General features: G+C 51.9%; 2 protein-coding genes across 3 annotated transcripts in view; one reads left to right on the forward strand and one right to left on the reverse strand.

The window, feature by feature from the left end:
- LOC133531503 (spectrin beta chain, non-erythrocytic 5-like) overlaps positions 1 to 19396 on the reverse strand; it is a 124228-nt gene that overhangs the window by 20741 nt on the left and 84091 nt on the right. Inside the window, exons 37-44 of the mRNA XM_061869762.1 lie at positions 18892 to 19038; positions 18451 to 18522; positions 17927 to 18117; positions 17463 to 17565; positions 16530 to 16675; positions 12945 to 13179; positions 12129 to 12302; positions 5008 to 5208 (exon numbers count right to left, since the gene is read on the reverse strand). Of these exons, the coding sequence (XP_061725746.1) occupies positions 5008 to 5208; positions 12129 to 12302; positions 12945 to 13179; positions 16530 to 16675; positions 17463 to 17565; positions 17927 to 18117; positions 18451 to 18522; positions 18892 to 19038 (1269 nt within the window). The remainder of the gene's footprint in view (positions 1 to 5007; positions 5209 to 12128; positions 12303 to 12944; positions 13180 to 16529; positions 16676 to 17462; positions 17566 to 17926; positions 18118 to 18450; positions 18523 to 18891; positions 19039 to 19396) is intronic.
- Positions 5233 to 11901, forward strand: LOC133531502 (uncharacterized). Of its 2 annotated transcripts, none has more exons than XM_061869761.1 (2): positions 5233 to 7557; positions 8753 to 8964. In XM_061869761.1, exons 1-2 carry the CDS (start codon positions 5716 to 5718, stop codon positions 8774 to 8776), a joined length of 1866 nt encoding a protein of 621 aa, XP_061725745.1. In that variant the 5' UTR covers positions 5233 to 5715; the 3' UTR covers positions 8777 to 8964. The 2 variants fall into 2 exon arrangements, with proteins under 2 accessions (XP_061725745.1, XP_061725744.1); XM_061869760.1 differs by having other exon boundaries at positions 7469 to 7557; positions 8753 to 11901.

Below are 19396 nucleotides of genomic sequence, written 5' to 3' on the forward strand. Positions count from 1 at the left end.
GCTGACGGCGTCGCGGACCCGGGGGGCCTGCGCGAGGCTGCTAGAACCAGGGTACGGTACCTGCGAGCTGGGATGCTGCGCCAGCACCAGCTGCTGGCCCGCGTGCAGCGCGTCCCGGAAGCTGTCGTCTCTCGCGTCCAGCTCGGCGCGCACGGCGGCGGCGTGCTCGGCGCGCGCGGCCTGCGCGCTGACGGCGTCCGCGGACCCGGGGGGCCTGCGCGAGGCTGCTAGAACCCAGGGTACGGTACCTGCGAGCTGGGATGCTGCGCCAGCACCAGCTGCTGGCCCGCGTGCAGCGCGTCTCGGAAGCTGTCGTCTCTCGCGTCCAGCTCGGCGCGCACGGCGGCGTGCTCGGCGCGCGCGGCCTGCGCGCTGACGGCGTCGCGGACCCGGGGGGCCTGCGCGAGGCTGCTAGAACCAGGGTACGGTACCTGCGAGCTGGGATGCTGCGCCAGCACCAGCTGCTGGCCCGCGTGCAGCGCGTCTCGGAAGCTGTCGTCTCTCGCGTCCAGCTCGGCGCGCACGGCGGCGTGCTCGGCGCGCGCGGCCTGCGCGCTGACGGCGTCGCGGACCCGGGGGGCCTGCGCGAGGCTGCTAGAACCAGGGTACGGTACCTGCGAGCTGGGATGCTGCGCCAGCACCAGCTGCTGGCCCGCGTGCAGCGCGTCTCGGAAGCTGTCGTCTCTCGCGTCCAGCTCGGCGCGCACGGCGGCGTGCTCGGCGCGCGCGGCCTGCGCGCTGACGGCGTCGCGGACCCGGGGGGCCTGCGCGAGGCTGCTAGAACCAGGGTACGGTACCTGCGAGCTGGGATGCTGCGCCAGCACCAGCTGCTGGCCCGCGTGCAGCGCGTCTCGGAAGCTGTCGTCTCTCGCGTCCAGCTCGGCGCGCACGGCGGCGTGCTCGGCGCGCGCGGCCTGCGCGCTGACGGCGTCGCGGACCCGGGGGGCCTGCGCGAGGCTGCTAGAACCAGGGTACGGTACCTGCGAGCTGGGATGCTGCGCCAGCACCAGCTGCTGGCCCGCGTGCAGCGCGTCTCGGAAGCTGTCGTCTCTCGCGTCCAGCTCGGCGCGCACGGCGGCGTGCTCGGCGCGCGCGGCCTGCGCGCTGACGGCGTCGCGGACCCGGGGGGCCTGCGCGAGGCTGCTAGAACCAGGGTACGGTACCTGCGAGCTGGGATGCTGCGCCAGCACCAGCTGCTGGCCCGCGTGCAGCGCGTCTCGGAAGCTGTCGTCTCTCGCGTCCAGCTCGGCGCGCACGGCGGCGTGCTCGGCGCGCGCGGCCTGCGCGCTGACGGCGTCGCGGACCCGGGGGGCCTGCGCGAGGCTGCTAGAACCAGGGTACGGTACCTGCGAGCTGGGATGCTGCGCCAGCACCAGCTGCTGGCCCGCGTGCAGCGCGTCTCGGAAGCTGTCGTCTCTCGCGTCCAGCTCGGCGCGCACGGCGGCGTGCTCGGCGCGCGCGGCCTGCGCGCTGACGGCGTCGCGGACCCGGGGGGCCTGCGCGAGGCTGCTAGAACCAGGGTACGGTACCTGCGAGCTGGGATGCTGCGCCAGCACCAGCTGCTGGCCCGCGTGCAGCGCGTCTCGGAAGCTGTCGTCTCTCGCGTCCAGCTCGGCGCGCACGGCGGCGTGCTCGGCGCGCGCGGCCTGCGCGCTGACGGCGTCGCGGACCCGGGGGGCCTGCGCGAGGCTGCTAGAACCAGGGTACGGTACCTGCGAGCTGGGATGCTGCGCCAGCACCAGCTGCTGGCCCGCGTGCAGCGCGTCCCGGAAGCTGTCGTCTCTCGCGTCCAGCTCGGCGCGCACGGCGGCGTGCTCGGCGCGCGCGGCCTGCGCGCTGACGGCGTCGCGGACCCGGGGGGCCTGCGCGAGGCTGCTAGAACCAGGGTACGGTACCTGCGAGCTGGGATGCTGCGCCAGCACCAGCTGCTGGCCCGCGTGCAGCGCGTCCCGGAAGCTGTCGTCTCTCGCGTCCAGCTCGGCGCGCACGGCGGCGTGCTCGGCGCGCGCGGCCTGCGCGCTGACGGCGTCGCGGACCCGGGGGGCCTGCGCGAGGCTGCTAGAACCAGGGTACGGTACCTGCGAGCTGGGATGCTGCGCCAGCACCAGCTGCTGGCCCGCGTGCAGCGCGTCCCGGAAGCTGTCGTCTCTCGCGTCCAGCTCGGCGCGCACGGCGGCGTGCTCGGCGCGCGCGGCCTGCGCGCTGACGGCGTCGCGGACCCGGGGGGCCTGCGCGAGGCTGCTAGAACCAGGGTACGGTACCTGCGAGCTGGGATGCTGCGCCAGCACCAGCTGCTGGCCCGCGTGCAGCGCGTCCCGGAAGCTGTCGTCTCTCGCGTCCAGCTCGGCGCGCACGGCGGCGTGCTCGGCGCGCGCGGCCTGCGCGCTGACGGCGTCGCGGACCCGGGGGGCCTGCGCGAGGCTGCTAGAACCAGGGTACGGTACCTGCGAGCTGGGATGCTGCGCCAGCACCAGCTGCTGGCCCGCGTGCAGCGCGTCCCGGAAGCTGTCGTCTCTCGCGTCCAGCTCGGCGCGCACGGCGGCGTGCTCGGCGCGCGCGGCCTGCGCGCTGACGGCGTCGCGGACCCGGGGGGGCCTGCGCGAGGCTGCTAGAACCAGGGTACGGTACCTGCGAGCTGGGATGCTGCGCCAGCACCAGCTGCTGGCCCGCGTGCAGCGCGTCCCGGAAGCTGTCGTCTCTCGCGTCCAGCTCGGCGCGCACGGCGGCGTGCTCGGCGCGCGCGGCCTGCGCGCTGACGGCGTCGCGGACCCGGGGGGCCTGCGCGAGGCTGCTAGAACCAGGGTACGGTACCTGCGAGCTGGGATGCTGCGCCAGCACCAGCTGCTGGCCCGCGTGCAGCGCGTCCCGGAAGCTGTCGTCTCTCGCGTCCAGCTCGGCGCGCACGGCGGCGTGCTCGGCGCGCGCGGCCTGCGCGCTGACGGCGTCGCGGACCCGGGGGGCCTGCGCGAGGCTGCTAGAACCAGGGTACGGTACCTGCGAGCTGGGATGCTGCGCCAGCACCAGCTGCTGGCCCGCGTGCAGCGCGTCTCGGAAGCTGTCGTCTCTCGCGTCCAGCTCGGCGCGCACGGCGGCGTGCTCGGCGCGCGCGGCCTGCGCGCTGACGGCGTCGCGGACCCGGGGGGCCTGCGCGAGGCTGCTAGAACCAGGGTACGGTACCTGCGAGCTGGGATGCTGCGCCAGCACCAGCTGCTGGCCCGCGTGCAGCGCGTCCCGGAAGCTGTCGTCTCTCGCGTCCAGCTCGGCGCGCACGGCGGCGTGCTCGGCGCGCGCGGCCTGCGCGCTGACGGCGTCGCGGACCCGGGGGGCCTGCGCGAGGCTGCTAGAACCAGGGTACGGTACCTGCGAGCTGGGATGCTGCGCCAGCACCAGCTGCTGGCCCGCGTGCAGCGCGTCCCGGAAGCTGTCGTCTCTCGCGTCCAGCTCGGCGCGCACGGCGGCGTGCTCGGCGCGCGCGGCCTGCGCGCTGACGGCGTCGCGGACCCGGGGGGCCTGCGCGAGGCTGCTAGAACCAGGGTACGGTACCTGCGAGCTGGGATGCTGCGCCAGCACCAGCTGCTGGCCCGCGTGCAGCGCGTCCCGGAAGCTGTCGTCTCTCGCGTCCAGCTCGGCGCGCACGGCGGCGTGCTCGGCGCGCGCGGCCTGCGCGCTGACGGCGTCGCGGACCCGGGGGGCCTGCGCGAGGCTGCTAGAACCAGGGTACGGTACCTGCGAGCTGGGATGCTGCGCCAGCACCAGCTGCTGGCCCGCGTGCAGCGCGTCCCGGAAGCTGTCGTCTCTCGCGTCCAGCTCGGCGCGCACGGCGGCGTGCTCGGCGCGCGCGGCCTGCGCGCTGACGGCGTCGCGGACCCGGGGGGCCTGCGCGAGGCTGCTAGAACCAGGGTACGGTACCTGCGAGCTGGGATGCTGCGCCAGCACCAGCTGCTGGCCCGCGTGCAGCGCGTCCCGGAAGCTGTCGTCTCTCGCGTCCAGCTCGGCGCGCACGGCGGCGTGCTCGGCGCGCGCGGCCTGCGCGCTGACGGCGTCGCGGACCCGGGGGGCCTGCGCGAGGCTGCTAGAACCAGGGTACGGTACCTGCGAGCTGGGATGCTGCGCCAGCACCAGCTGCTGGCCCGCGTGCAGCGCGTCCCGGAAGCTGTCGTCTCTCGCGTCCAGCTCGGCGCGCACGGCGGCGTGCTCGGCGCGCGCGGCCTGCGCGCTGACGGCGTCGCGGACCCGGGGGGCCTGCGCGAGGCTGCTAGAACCAGGGTACGGTACCTGCGAGCTGGGATGCTGCGCCAGCACCAGCTGCTGGCCCGCGTGCAGCGCGTCCCGGAAGCTGTCGTCTCTCGCGTCCAGCTCGGCGCGCACGGCGGCGTGCTCGGCGCGCGCGGCCTGCGCGCTGACGGCGTCGCGGACCCGGGGGGCCTGCGCGAGGCTGCTAGAACCAGGGTACGGTACCTGCGAGCTGGGATGCTGCGCCAGCACCAGCTGCTGGCCCGCGTGCAGCGCGTCCCGGAAGCTGTCGTCTCTCGCGTCCAGCTCGGCGCGCACGGCGGCGTGCTCGGCGCGCGCGGCCTGCGCGCTGACGGCGTCGCGGACCCGGGGGGCCTGCGCGAGGCTGCTAGAACCAGGGTACGGTACATGCGAGCTGGGATGCTGCGCCAGCACCAGCTGCTGGCCCGCGTGCAGCGCGTCCCGGAAGCTGTCGTCTCTCGCGTCCAGCTCGGCGCGCACGGCGGCGTGCTCGGCGCGCGCGGCCTGCGCGCTGACGGCGTCGCGGACCCGGGGGGCCTGCGCGAGGCTGCTAGAACCAGGGTACGGTACCTGCGAGCTGGGATGCTGCGCCAGCACCAGCTGCTGGCCCGCGTGCAGCGCGTCCCGGAAGCTGTCGTCTCTCGCGTCCAGCTCGGCGCGCACGGCGGCGTGCTCGGCGCGCGCGGCCTGCGCGCTGACGGCGTCGCGGACCCGGGGGGCCTGCGCGAGGCTGCTAGAACCAGGGTACGGTACCTGCGAGCTGGGATGCTGCGCCAGCACCAGCTGCTGGCCCGCGTGCAGCGCGTCCCGGAAGCTGTCGTCTCTCGCGTCCAGCTCGGCGCGCACGGCGGCGTGCTCGGCGCGCGCGGCCTGCGCGCTGACGGCGTCGCGGACCCGGGGGGCCTGCGCGAGGCCGGCGCGCAGCGCGCCCGACCACGACGCCAGGTCACGGACCTGCACACAATACATGACGGGGCTAGTAATAAAACTCATATTTTCATAGGAATTTTTCTGATGGCGCCGCCGCAATCTATCGCTCGTCGCGACGGCGCGGGGTTAACTTATGTGGACTCTATTGACATAGTTTCAGATTGCTTTGTTTAAGCGTTATAAGTAATTGCGATTTATTGTCAACATAGTTTTTTTTGGTATCTCAAACGGCGCCACACGCCCATAGATAGTGTCAATTGTTTCATCGCTCTCGCTCTCTCTATCAAAAATGGCTGCACGCGTAAGTCCATAACTCTGTGTTAAAAATAATAAAATTAGTTTTAGTGCACAAATATTGTGCTTCAAAAAATGTAAAAGTCGAAATAAAAGACTATTGTGTTAAATCCAACGTTTTATTGAAGAGTTATCCACCAGTGAACCAGCTTATCCAATTATCCAAATTGTGCCGGCCACATGGTCGGACATTGGTCCAATCGAACCGAATAAGAACGAAATTACAAGATTATCACCATGGAATATATAAAATTACAGCAAAATATAGAAGAGATAATTGACAAGGCCGCTTCTAACCTCAAAAAATCACCGAAATCGCGTATGACCAACACGTACTTACAAGCAAGGTTAGATCTTCTCGAAGGAAATTGGAAATCTTTCGAGAGCAACCATCAAACGATTTTGTTAGAATCTAAGGATCCAAGCAATACGTACTTCACAAATGAAACCTATGACAGAGTCGAAGAAAAATATATTGATTATAAGTGTCAGTTAAAAGAGGCCTTGGAAAAAATCAAATCAACAATGTCAACATCCTCAACTCACACACATAATAATCTACAGAGTGAATCAAATCCATCAAGTGCAGTGAAGCTACCTAGAATTATAATCCCCGTATTTTCTGGCAAGTATGCGGAGTGGCCTACTTTTCACGACCTATTCGAATCTGTGATCAATAACAACCAGACTTTAGCACCTGTACAAAAGCTCCACTACTTAAAGGGTCATCTGACGGGTGAAGCAGAGCAGTTAATACGACACACACCTATAACGGATGCAAATTATGAACAATGTTGGACATTATTGAAGAAACGTTACAGCAACACTCGCTACATCTCATCGTGCATACTTAACCGCTTAATAAGCCAAAAGACTTTAACCGCAGCATCTTCTTATGGTGTCAAACAAATATTAGACACAACAAATGAATGTTTAAGTGCTCTGACCAACATGAATATTGATGTTTCAACATGGGATCTTATCATCATCCACCTGATCATACAGAAGCTTGACCAGGAATCCCGGAAAGAATGGGAACACAAGATAAGTGATTACTCAGATAAACTACCAACGTTTAGTGAATTTTCAACATTCCTAGAATCCAGATTTAGAGCATTGGAGTTCTTAGAGCCAAGTACTAAGAAAGAAACAAGATTAAAAGAAACAGAGCGACCTAAAGTGTTCAGCATTACCTCATCAGCATCATCAGTATCCTGCCCATTTTGTGCAGAGGCTCACTTGTTGTACCAATGTAAGCGGTTTAGCCAGGACTCTGTACAACAACGGAGGGACTTTGTCAAAAGTAAGGCGTTGTGCTTCAATTGCTTTGGAGCAAAGCATTCTGCAACACACTGCAAGCGAGACACAACATGTAGGCGCTGCGGCCGCCGTCACCACTCCCTATTGCATCTGGACAGCGAGCAACCACCTTCAGCGCAACCAAGCCGAGCCGTTGAAGGGGTGAAGATCCACAACCAACAGCCGAGTACCCATGAGAAGTCGGAGCAGAAGGAACCTGGGCCTGGTAACATTGTGGCTCACGCTGCCGAAAGTTCAGGTTCATCGAATAGTGAGATAATATTAACAACGGCATTAGTTAAGGTAGAAAATAAAGGAAACTGTCATATACTTAGGGCATTTCTTGACCAGGGTGCACAATTATCATTCGTGACTGAGCGTGCTGTACAATTGCTTCAGTTACACAAGATACCTGTTAATGTTAGTGTTGATCCCTCAGGGCTGGGCGGAGAAAAAATCCCCTTGTCAGTCCCAATTAAACACAAAGTTCAATTCAAAATACAATCCATTTGTAGCTCTTTTAGTTGCGTTGTTCAAGCATATGTGGTAAGTCAGGTAACTAATCCCATTCCTTCACAGAAAGTTGAGATTCATGATTGGCAGGAGTTGAAGAAATTAAAGATGGCAGATCCAGGATATGACACTCCAGGCCATGTGGACATGTTGCTGGGTGCTGAGGTGTATGGACTGACCCTGACAGAGGGTATTGTACGTAATCCGACGTCCACGCTGACAGCACAGAACACCGCTTTGGGCTGGATCCTGTCAGGAAGAACACAAGTGAGTAACCATTCTAATAGCTTTATAACTGCTCATATTCTGGATAACTCCATTAATGACACTCTCCGTAAATTCTGGGAAATAGAAACTGATCAGCCTCGCAACTTGTTGTCTAAGGAGGACCAAGTGTGTGAGGAGCATTATGCATCCACTACAACTAGAGACTGTACAGGTCGCTATGTTGTTAGTCTCCCATTTCGTGATGAAGATCCATCATGTCAGTATGGCGAATCACGGAAAGTGGCTTTAAGGAGATTTCTCTCATTGGAGAAAAAGATGGATAGCAATCCACTCCTAAAGCAGGAATATACCAAAGTGATAAATGAATATTTATCACTAAATCACATGGAACTTATCCAAGACCAGCGGGACGCTGCGAGACCTGGCTGTGTGTACATGCCTTACCATGCCGTGATTCGCAGCGACAAATCCACAACCAAGTTTCGCATGGTTTTTGACTGCTCTTCTAAAGGTGTTAATGGCAGGTCCTTGAATGATGATCTCTTGGTTGGTCCACGACTACAACCAGAACTGCGTCATATCATCATGAAATGGCGTATTCATCCAATTTGCTTTATAGCAGATATTATAAAAATGTACAGGCAGGTTAAAGTCGTGGACAAACACACTGATTTCCAACGCTTGCTGTGGCGTGAGAGTTCTGATGACATTGTAAAGGATTACAGGATGTTACGTGTAACTTTCGGGGTCTCGTCAGCTCCTTATCTTGCAGTCAAAAGTTTACAGCAAGTGGCTAAAGATGATGGTAAAGATTATCCATTGGCTGCAGAAAGGGTGCTGACAGATTTCTATATGGATGATTTCATGAGTGGGTGTGAGACAGATGATCAAGCCATCCAAATCTATTCGGAAATAGTTAGTTTGCTAAGTAAAGCTGGGTTTGAATTACAAAAATGGGCAAGCAATAGTCAAAGATTAATGGAAACAATTTATCCACACCCGGTTACCAGCTCTGACAAAGACATAAAACTGGATGACATGATCAAAATCCTAGGCTTGTCTTGGAATCATCAGACTGACTCATTTCACTATAAGGTTAACTTACCTCCACAGCCAACCCCCGTCACCAAGCGGAACATCTTGTCTGACATATCACGTCTCTTTGATCCACTGGGATGGATTTCCCCAGTCATTATCCGAGCCAAGATATACATGCAAAAACTGTGGGTTTCAGGTCACTCGTGGGACGAGGAAGTGACTTCCAACTTGCTGACAGAGTGGAATGAGTTCCGTGAGCAGCTCCCGGTTCTCAACGACTTCATCATGCCACGATGGGTTGGCGTCAGGCAAGACGCGAGTGATATCCAGCTGCATGGGTACTGCGACGCCTCCAACGACGCTTACGCAGCAGTCGTATACCTGAGGGTAGTGGATCATGAAGGTAATGTTACTGTCCATTTAGTCGCAGCCAGAACAAAGGTCTGTCCAATCCGCCAAATTTCCACACCCCGACTTGAACTTTCCGGAGCAGTACTCTTATCCAAACTGCTGGCAGAAGTATCCACTGTCTTATCCATGCCAGTCAGTCATTGCAGGGCTTGGACAGACTCAACCATAGTCCTCGCATGGCTTCAAGGTGAGCCGAACCGTTGGACAACGTTTGTTGCCAATCGCGTCACCGAGATCCTATCCATACTAAACCATGATCAGTGGGCGCATGTAGAATCCACCAGCAACCCGGCAGACTGTGCAAGTCGAGGAATGTCACCATCTGATTTCATCCAATTCGAGTTGTGGGTCCATGGCCCAGCTTGGCTACATGACCCTAACTACCAGCATCCAACATCCGAGCCCGTATCCACTGAGCTAGAAGCAAAGCCCATGAAAGTCCAGGTATGTACAGTTTTATCCCCTGCTCAGCCATCCGAAGAGTTGAGTGCTTGGACTAAATACTCATCTTTAACAAAGACAGTAAGAGTAGTAGCTTACTGTCTCAGATTTTGTAAAAAACTGAAAGGAGAATCGTTTCCATCCTATCTGACCGCAAGAGAGCTTGATAATGCCTTGAAGGTAGGTATTAAAGCAAGTCAATTGTCAGCCTTTCCCCGGGAGTTAACTAACCTGAATAACTCTAATCCAATTCCCCGGAGAAGCATTATCTTATCATTGTGTCCCTTCTTGGACGAGGATGGCATTATGAGAACGCGAGGTAGGATTGAGCATAGCGATCATTCTTATAATGTAAAGCATCCTATCATAATGCCTCATGACCATCACTTGTCAAAGCTGATTGTGAGTGACGCTCACTCAAGGACTCTCCACGGAGGCCCCCAACTCACCCTAAATTATGTAAGATCCAAGTTTCTAATTATTAATGCCAAAAGCTTGATTAGACATATTTTAAGTAAATGTGTGAGATGTATAAAGTACAAAGTCACCAAAACTCAACCCTTCATGGCTGATTTACCCAGTAGCAGGGTGACTGTTGCTCGACCGTTCCACCGCACCGGGTGCGACTATGCAGGCCCTATAAATATCAGAATATCCAAAGGTAGAGGATGCAAGAGCTATAAGGGCTATATAGCACTGTTTGTATGTATGGTAACCCGTTGTATCCACCTGGAGGCAGTAAGTTCACTTACCACTGAAGGGTTTCTAGCTGCTTATAGACGGTTCGTGGCACGTCGAGGACCCTGTAAGGAGATTTGGAGCGACAATGGGTCCAACTTTGTCGGTGCATCCAAGGAACTGCGCATCCTCTTCCAGCAGGGCGAGGCTTCTGTCATGAAAGAGGTTGCTGAGGCCTTAGCTAATGAAGGTACTGAATGGCATTTTATTCCACCCCGGGCTCCCAATTTCGGTGGACTCTGGGAGGCGGGTGTCGCCTCTACTAAATATCATTTGAAACGGGTCCTAGATGGCACCACTCTCACGTTTGAGGAGTTATCAACGGTTTTAGCACAGGCTGAGGCTTGTCTAAACAGTAGGCCCATGTACCAGCTGCCATCAAATGAAGTGGACACGAGTCCACTCACCCCGGGACACTTTCTAGTTGGCGAAGCTCTGGTAACCGCGCCAGATCGCAACTATGAAGATTCTCAAATCAGCCCTTTACATAGATGGCAGCTCACCCAGAAGATTATGCAGCAGTTCTGGCGAAAGTGGTCTCAGGAGTACCTAACAACGCTCTATCAGAGGTACAAATGGACTAAGGTGACCCCAGAGCCACAGGTAGGTGACGTAGTGTTAGTCAAGGAGGATGATCTCCCGCCCTCGATGTGGTTATATGGGTTAGTACAAGAAAAGCACCCTGGTCCAGACAATGTCACTAGAGTCGTTACCTTAAAATGTAAACATTCCAAACTTATGAGACCTGTTTCCAAATTAATAGTGTTGCCTGTTGCCAACTAGTATTATTTGTCATGTAGTTAAAGTTATAGTTTCCTGTATTCTTATTTTGCTACCAGTCAGAGCAAGACTAAGAGTATGTTATTAATATGTGTTAAATTTAGTTGTAGGTACCCAAATGGTACTGTAAAATTCATATGGTTGATACTGTTACTGTATAACTTTAGGTTCTTACTCGTAATGAAGTTCCTACAAGGTTGTTACTGAAGTCTCTATTAATACTTCTAAATTCTACTAGTATGTAAAACTATACAAGTGTACTTATTCAAAATGACTGATAGGAAAGAGTACTAATTGTATAAATATTGTAATAGGTATACTTATAAGTTTTATTTTTTCTAAATTACATTTATGTGGTATGTAGTAATTAAAGGGTTTTTAACCTTCAGGTGATTTCTGGATACTCACTTTTACGGGTATGTTAGTAAATGTTAGTTAACGTGCTAAAGTTAGCATACAATGTTACTTGTCTTAGTCAGCCTGTTTTCTCTATCTCTATAGATTGTAACCAAAGTTGTTCATGATCTCTGCCTTATAGACTGGTGAACAGTGTATTGTATTGTTTATGTTTAAAAAATTTAGATGGAGTGCAAAGTTATCTATTGATGTCATGTTAACTCGTTTTCATGTTAGTTTAGTACGTTAGTAATGTTCAGTTCCTAAACCTTGTTATGTATGTACTGTTGTATGATGTCATGGCGGGCGGTAGGAAGAACCTACTGTTCTTGGCGGGCGGAATGTTTAAGCGTTATAAGTAATTGCGATTTATTGTCAACATAGTTTTTTTTGGTATCTCAAACGGCGCCACACGCCCATAGATAGTGTCAATTGTTTCATCGCTCTCGCTCTCTCTATCAAAAATGGCTGCACGCGTAAGTCCATAACTCTGTGTTAAAAATAATAAAATTAGTTTTAGTGCACAAATATTGTGCTTCAAAAAATGTAAAAGTCGAAATAAAAGACTATTGTGTTAAATCCAACGTTTTATTGAAGAGTTATCCACCAGTGAACCAGCTTATCCAATTATCCAAATTGTGCCGGCCACATGGTCGGACATGCTTGATCAGAAAAAAGTTACAATATTTGAATACTATATATTTAAATAGGAAACGTACAAAATGGTAATAAAATATAATATACAAGCAATGACAAGTTACTCTGTCATAGTAACTATGACTAACAGTATACCAAACATGACGTACCTGTTGCCTGAACTGTTGTAAGGAGAGGTACTGCTGCAGCGTGGCGCGGCGCGCGTCCGCAGCGGCGCGCAGCATGCTCCACGCGTCCGACAGCGCCTGCTGCTGCAGCGCGATCTGCTGCACGTTGCCGCCCGGGCACAGCCGCTGCAGCCGCAGGCCCTCCTCTTGAAGCACCTGTGGAAATACACAATTATACCAACTATTCACTCTATACAATGTTCAAACTGTAACTACATTGTTTAACTCGCACAGGAAGCGTCACCAGACAGTACTGACCTGAACCTGTGCGTCGATGGCCAGCAGATCGTTCTCGGCGGCGTCGTGAGCCCGCAGCAGCGCCGCCGCGGCGGGCAGGTCCCTGGGCGGCTCCGGCGGGGCCAGCTGGGCGCGCTTGTCGGCGGCGCGCGCCAGCAGCTCGGCCACGTCGCGGTGGAAGCGTCACCAGACAGTACTGACCTGAACCTGTGCGTCGATGGCCAGCAGATCGTTCTCGGCGGCGTCGTGAGCCCGCAGCAGCGCCGCCGCGGCGGGCAGGTCCCTGGGCGGCTCCGGCGGGGCCAGCTGGGCGCGCTTGTCGGCGGCGCGCGCCAGCAGCTCGGCCACGTCGCGGTGGAAGCGTCACCAGACAGTACTGACCTGAACCTGTGCGTCGATGGCCAGCAGATCGTTCTCGGCGGCGTCGTGAGCCCGCAGCAGCGCCGCCGCGGCGGGCAGGTCCCTGGGCGGCTCCGGCGGGGCCAGCTGGGCGCGCTTGTCGGCGGCGCGCGCCAGCAGCTCGGCCACGTCGCGGTGGAAGCGTCACCAGACAGTACTGACCTGAACCTGTGCGTCGATGGCCAGCAGATCGTTCTCGGCGGCGTCGTGAGCCCGCAGCAGCGCCGCCGCGGCGGGCAGGTCCCTGGGCGGCTCCGGCGGGGCCAGCTGGGCGCGCTTGTCGGCGGCGCGCGCCAGCAGCTCGGCCACGTCGCGGTGGAAGCGGTGGATCTCGCCGGCGGCGTGCAGCCGCGTGCCGCGCGAGCGGATCTGCTCCACAAGGCGCTGCCAGGACTCGCTGTCAGAAATAACACATCTAATTAATTCATTTATAAAAAATCGTGTGTAATATCAAACTAAATTTTCTACAGTGTCCAACTTGCTCTACAGTGTCCAACTTGCTCTACAGTGTCCAACTTGCTGACTTGCCTCTCCTCCTGGACTGAAAGTTTTGACAAGAGGGACCCTACAGATGTAATTTACCTTGACTATGAAAAGGCCTTCGACAAAGTTCCCACAGAGAGGCTACTTTATAAACTGGAACACTTGGGAATCCGTGGGAAACTATTAATATGGATAAGGGCCTTTCTACAACATAGAACCTTTGAAGTTAGAGTTGGTGAGACTAAGTCACGGCAGCGAGAGATACAGAGTGGAGTACCACAGGGTTCAGTCTTAGGCCCGGTGCTTTACATACTATACACTGTTGACCTTCCATGTCGCCTCAAATGCAGTATTAGTACTTTTGCGGATGACACCAAGTTATTTGCTAACCCACTCCTAGATTACAGCCAACTACTTACAAGACGATCTAGATGCAATAGTAAGCTGGTCTAAGGAATGGTTAATCAATCTGAATTCTGCCAAATGTACAATACTTCACATAGGAAATCGGAATCCCCGCCAGATTTACAACTTGGAAGGCACTCCACTAACGGCTGTAAAAGCACAAACTGACCTAGGTGTTAAAATCTCTGAGGACCTAAAGTGGGAAGAGCACATATCTACAATGGTTAAGAAAGCCAGAAGCATGATTTACCTCATTAGAAAAGCTTTCAAGACCTTAACACCGTATATGATGCTAAAAATATACAAAACATATGTCAGACCCGTACTGGAGTATGCTTTTCAAGCCTGGAGTCCTTACTTTGCCAAGGACATTGAGATGCTCGAGAAAGTACAACGCAGTTTCACGAAACTGCCAAGGCAACTTAAAAACAAGCCATATGAAGAGAGACTAAAGGAACTGAACCTCACTACTCTAAAGCAACGCAGAGAACGTGGCGACCTAATAGAGACGTACAAAATACTATCTGGGCACTATGACCTCAAGGATTTCCAAGAGATGTTCAAGTGTAACAACAACAACCGTCTGAGAGGTCATCATTTAAAGCTGGAAAGGCATAGGGCTCACAGTAACCCATACAAACACTTTTTCAGCAATCGAGTGGTGAGGGCTTGGAACAGACTCCCAGATGATGTGGTTTCAGCACCAAATGTGAACCAGTTTAAAAATAAATTAGACAAGCACATTATATCTACTACTCGTTCATGATAACTATCTTTATGAATATTGGATACAGGTCATATCAGTTGTCAAACTGCCTGCCTGCTTATTACTATTAGATAATAATAATAATAATAAAATTTACGAGTTAATTTATGCATTTTTGTTTGTTTTACTAAATCTCTACTATCAAGCACTATTGTCGTACTGCCGCATCGTCGCGTGTGTTGGAGACCATGGCTCTCGGAAACATGTCGCACGAGTATGTAGACAAATAAATACGTGCATTAAACCGTAAAATTAGTTTAATGTTAGAATTAGGCCAGTTATTATTCAGATACTTTATTGATAAATAAGAATGTTGTACAAAATATTGGCAACATTGGCATTAAATTCGTCATTTAAACATTGGTAACATTGGTTTATATTGTTCACTGAAGTTTAAATGAATAAGGGCCTGTTTCACAATGTCCAAGTGCAGTCCTGAATAAGCTACTTGCCACTTACCTGACGAATAAAGTCATCGTTGGCGTTTCACAATCTTCAAATAAGCTTAACTGGTAGACAAAGTGCTAAGTTTTGTAGGAAGTTTTATCTAGTAAGTAGTTTTTTTTAATACGTCATAAATGGTACGGAACCCTTCATGGGCGAGTCCAACTCGCACTTGGCCGCTTTTTTCGTTACTAGATTGCTGTATAGGATGTTACATGTACGAAATCTACACATTTGGGTTCGTCTTTGACGTCTTTTAAAAACTGGTCAGAGAATTTAATTTTAAACTAATTAACACAAAAGTTATGGCCAGTGAACCAGGTTTTTGGCTTAAAATTGATCAACTTTGATGATAAATATCTCGAAGACAGTGAACTTTGAAGTAAATATTGTATACTATATTTCTTACAGCCGTTGCTGTTAATATGATAAGCTACAAAAAAACATGAGAAAACTAAGGGATTCAGATCAAAGGTCATTGGCGTTAGGGACCCCCTTAAATCTGCCATTTTGACTTATGTTCAACTAATAGGGGCTTGTAAAGTTTTATTAATAAACCTATAGCTCCTTAGTGTGAGAGTGAGATATTTCTAGCATCAAAATTCGTTTTGTCTTTTCTATAAAAAAAAAAAACATTCTTTTTCCGAAAACTGGATCGATAAAAAAAGCTATATAATCAAAGAATTTGGTGAATTCTATTTAGTCATAGAATCTGATCACAAAATTTCACGAGAATCGGTTAAGAATTGCGACCGTAGAGGAGAACATCCGGACATACGAAAGTAAAATGCCCGTGTTAAATCGGAGACCTTCGCTAAAACTTCGGTCAATGACATTCAATATGGATGGTACATAAGAAGCGTCATCATTGCGATACAACGAGGAAAGGAAGCCAGCATTTAGGCTGGTTATTCATTTAGTTATGAATTTATTAAATATTTTACTGACAGTTGTCATTTTTAAATAATTCAATAATAATTATTTCGTATTGATGTTTTGATATTTTGTATGACATTTTGTAATTCATCTTTTATTATAGTTTATAGAATTGACGCATGTTAGATTAAGTATTAGATATAGTCAATATTCAGACACAATTGTAATATTGTTAATGAATAAATAATAATATAATATAATAGTTAAGTATTTGCACAGTTATGTAATACATCTGTATACATATATCTATTATGTAAACAAATGGCTTTATTATGTGATAACTTCCCAAATACATCTATGTACAGTACAGACATGTCATGTCACATAAATATGAAATGAGAGTCAACTTCAATATTAAATTAAAATAATACGTCGTTGTCTTCGCGCCTACAAAATAATTGACACGGGTGCTAAGTTCTGTGCACAAAATCCTGAAAGTTAGTTACAAGAACATGCAACATTCTAAAATGAATATATAAAACAATTTCTTCTTTCTTGTTACATAATATATATTTAATCTTAAATTTAAACAGACAATTATTTACACAACGCATGTATTTCATTAGGGACGTTATTCTCAGGATTCGACTCGGCCATCGAATTTCCATAGTAGTTGTCCCGGAGTCACGGCCGAGTCTCTTCCGAAGCGATGCTTTTTCCTATTTCCCTCCCTGCTAAAACACCGAAGAGTAATGCAAAGCGTGGAGCCTCACCCGAGCGCCTCCTGGCGCTGCTCGATGTCGGCGATGTGGGGGCTCTCGGACGCCAGCAGCTTCTTGGCCAGCTCCTCGCACTGGCTGAACCGCTCCGCGCCGGACTCCACGCGGTGCCGGAGCTCTTCGAACTTCGAGCGCAGGATCTGGTGACCAAAGACAACAAATCAATTTACTTAAATGCTACCAATTTAATTTGACTTTACGCATTTCTACGAGTACTAATGGTAATAAAGTTTTTGGCTAAAATTTAATTTTTGGTACAAGTTTTTATCGCCGACTGTACTTTTCAGTCCACAGTTAACTAATTCTCATCGAGACAGTTCTAAAAACCCCAAACAAAATTAGGTTGCCTTGTTTTATCACAGAGTTCCTATCGCTACCTCCTGTCTCCATCATCAGATCGGCTCTATGTTATAATAATATTGCCTTGTCATTCGATTTATACATGCATGCAAAATATCAGCTCAATCGGAAACCGGGAAGTGGAACAAATTTAACTTGCAATGTTCGATTACAGACAGACAACGGGACATATGAAACTAAATAAGTTTTTGGCAAAAATTTCATTTTTGGAACAAGTTTATCGCTGACTGTACTTTTCTTTCCACAGGCAACTAATACTCATCGGGCCAATTCTAAAAATCCCAAACACAATTAAGTTGCGTTGTTTTATCACAGCGTTCTTATGTCCACCTCTTGTCTCCATCATCTGATCAGCTCGATGGTAACATAATATTGCATTGTCACCCGACTTACATATGTATGCACATTTTCAGCTCAATCGGAAACCGGGAAGTGGATTAAATTTAATTTGCAAGATTTGATTACAGACAACGGGACAGGTGAAACTAAATAAAAGCTTGTAAAAAAAATACAAAAAACTAAACATTCGACTTTGTGACACGACTGTAAAATGAAGAAGATACTAACCAATAGATGCTCGTAGTCCTGGCCGTAGTCCTCGCTGGCGGCCGCCGCGAACTGCTCCTGGATCCAGCTCTCCAGCTCCGCGCTCTCCGCCAGGTACTCGTGTCTGGAACACATCACACCAATCAGAAAACGGGATACAATGATACTCTGCAAACGTGGCATATTTCAATTCGAAATGTAGCTTCAATCATGCCTCCCGGTATTATATGTATATGAGTAATATATCACAACAATATGTCACAGTGGAGAATCATACCATAGGATGATGGCATCGCATGGGTGCTATCAGCAATTAAGTTTACGTCCCTTCTGAGACCATAACTAATCCATTTCTGCATAAAAGGGATTTTTCTAGCAACTTGCGTGTTAAATCATTATTTATATGCAGGCAAGCTGTCACGTGTTGTCCACAGGAGAGACAAATATGAGTGTAAATCTGTGAGGGTAGGGGATTCAGCATGAACCTGCACACGCTCTCGACGAGCTCGCGCTGGCGCTGCGCGGCCAGGCGCTGCAGGCGCTGCAGGGAGTCGTGCAGCGCGCCGTGCCGCGCCAGCAGCGCCGCGCCCGGCCCGCCGCCCGCCGCCATGCCGGCCGCCGAGTGCCCCATCTCCGCGATGATGGCGGCGTACGTGTCCAGCTCCAGCTCCACGGCCTGCCGACACGACCGAGACTTAGTCAAGCTTCCTGTTGCATCTCATGATTCAAGAGACGAGTTTTTTACGATGTCTCAATTTCATATAAGCATCAGTGGTGAAGTCTTACCAGTTTTACCAAGAAGTTGGTAAGGCTGAACGCTCAACGGTCGCATATTAAGCAAGTCGAGTCGAATTAGGACGTCTAGCTCCTGACGGCAAGTCTAAGCTATCCGAAGGCTACGTATTCATAAATAAAAACTACCTACGTACTAAAACGCTTTAGTGGCAACGAGATTAGTTGCTTATTTAGACGATTTTTTTTAATGATTTAGATTATGCGGTTCCTTTACCTTGTGTCTCGTGAGTAGCTGAGTGGCGCGGTGGCGGTCTCTGCCGACATCCGCAGAGGACAGGGCGGCGGCCTGAAATATATACATTTGTTTACTTTTAATATAAACAATAAGAGGATACATTCAATTCCAATGGGTGCCGTGACCAGGATAATTCATTTATTTGTTCAATACCCAAACTTGAATTGATGTTAGATAGTCGACGGTATAACTATGATATTACCTAGAAAAGTCATTACATGATTAAGTATGGCGACAACATTTTGTAATTTACATAGTTGATGTGCTAGTATGATTGATTTTTGGTTAAGCAAATTCAAATGAAGGGGGTTTTATAAACTTTTTGAAACCGTTTATCTGTTGTTACCATTTTTTTTTATACAGTAAAATGCTGCAAATGTATCTCTACTATCTCTAAGCCATTTATTTCCCATAACATACCTTGTCAGCAAGCCAGGAGTCGACCTCGAGCGCGTCGTGCAGGAACTGCTGCGCGCGCAGCGCCGAGTCCAGGCGGGCGGCGCGCGCGTCGGCCGCCGCGCACACCGCAGAGTACGCGTCCTCCAGCTTCTTGCACAGGGACGCGATCTGCCCACAAATTAATATCGATACGAATATTTATCCCACTTGCTGACTATATGCATAAAACCAGCATTCAAATAAATAAAACTCATATACTCTTCTTCTTCTTTGTTTTCAGTTCCTACATCTTATAAAAACAACGTCCCCCGCCGCGTCTGTCTGTCTGTATATATGTTCGCGATATACTCGAAAACTACTGAGCGGATTTTTATGCGGTTTTCACCTATCAATAGAGTAATTTTTGTAAAAGGTAGCTGTATAATTTGTTAAGGTTCACCCGAGCGAAGCCGGGGCGGATCGCTAGTTATTATATATGTCCGCCGGTGTCCACCTCGGAACCTGCGGCGCACTCGTGGCTTTTTAA

Source organism: Cydia pomonella, chromosome 25 (genome assembly GCF_033807575.1).
Source record: "Cydia pomonella isolate Wapato2018A chromosome 25, ilCydPomo1, whole genome shotgun sequence".
NCBI lineage: Eukaryota > Metazoa > Arthropoda > Insecta > Lepidoptera > Tortricidae > Cydia > Cydia pomonella.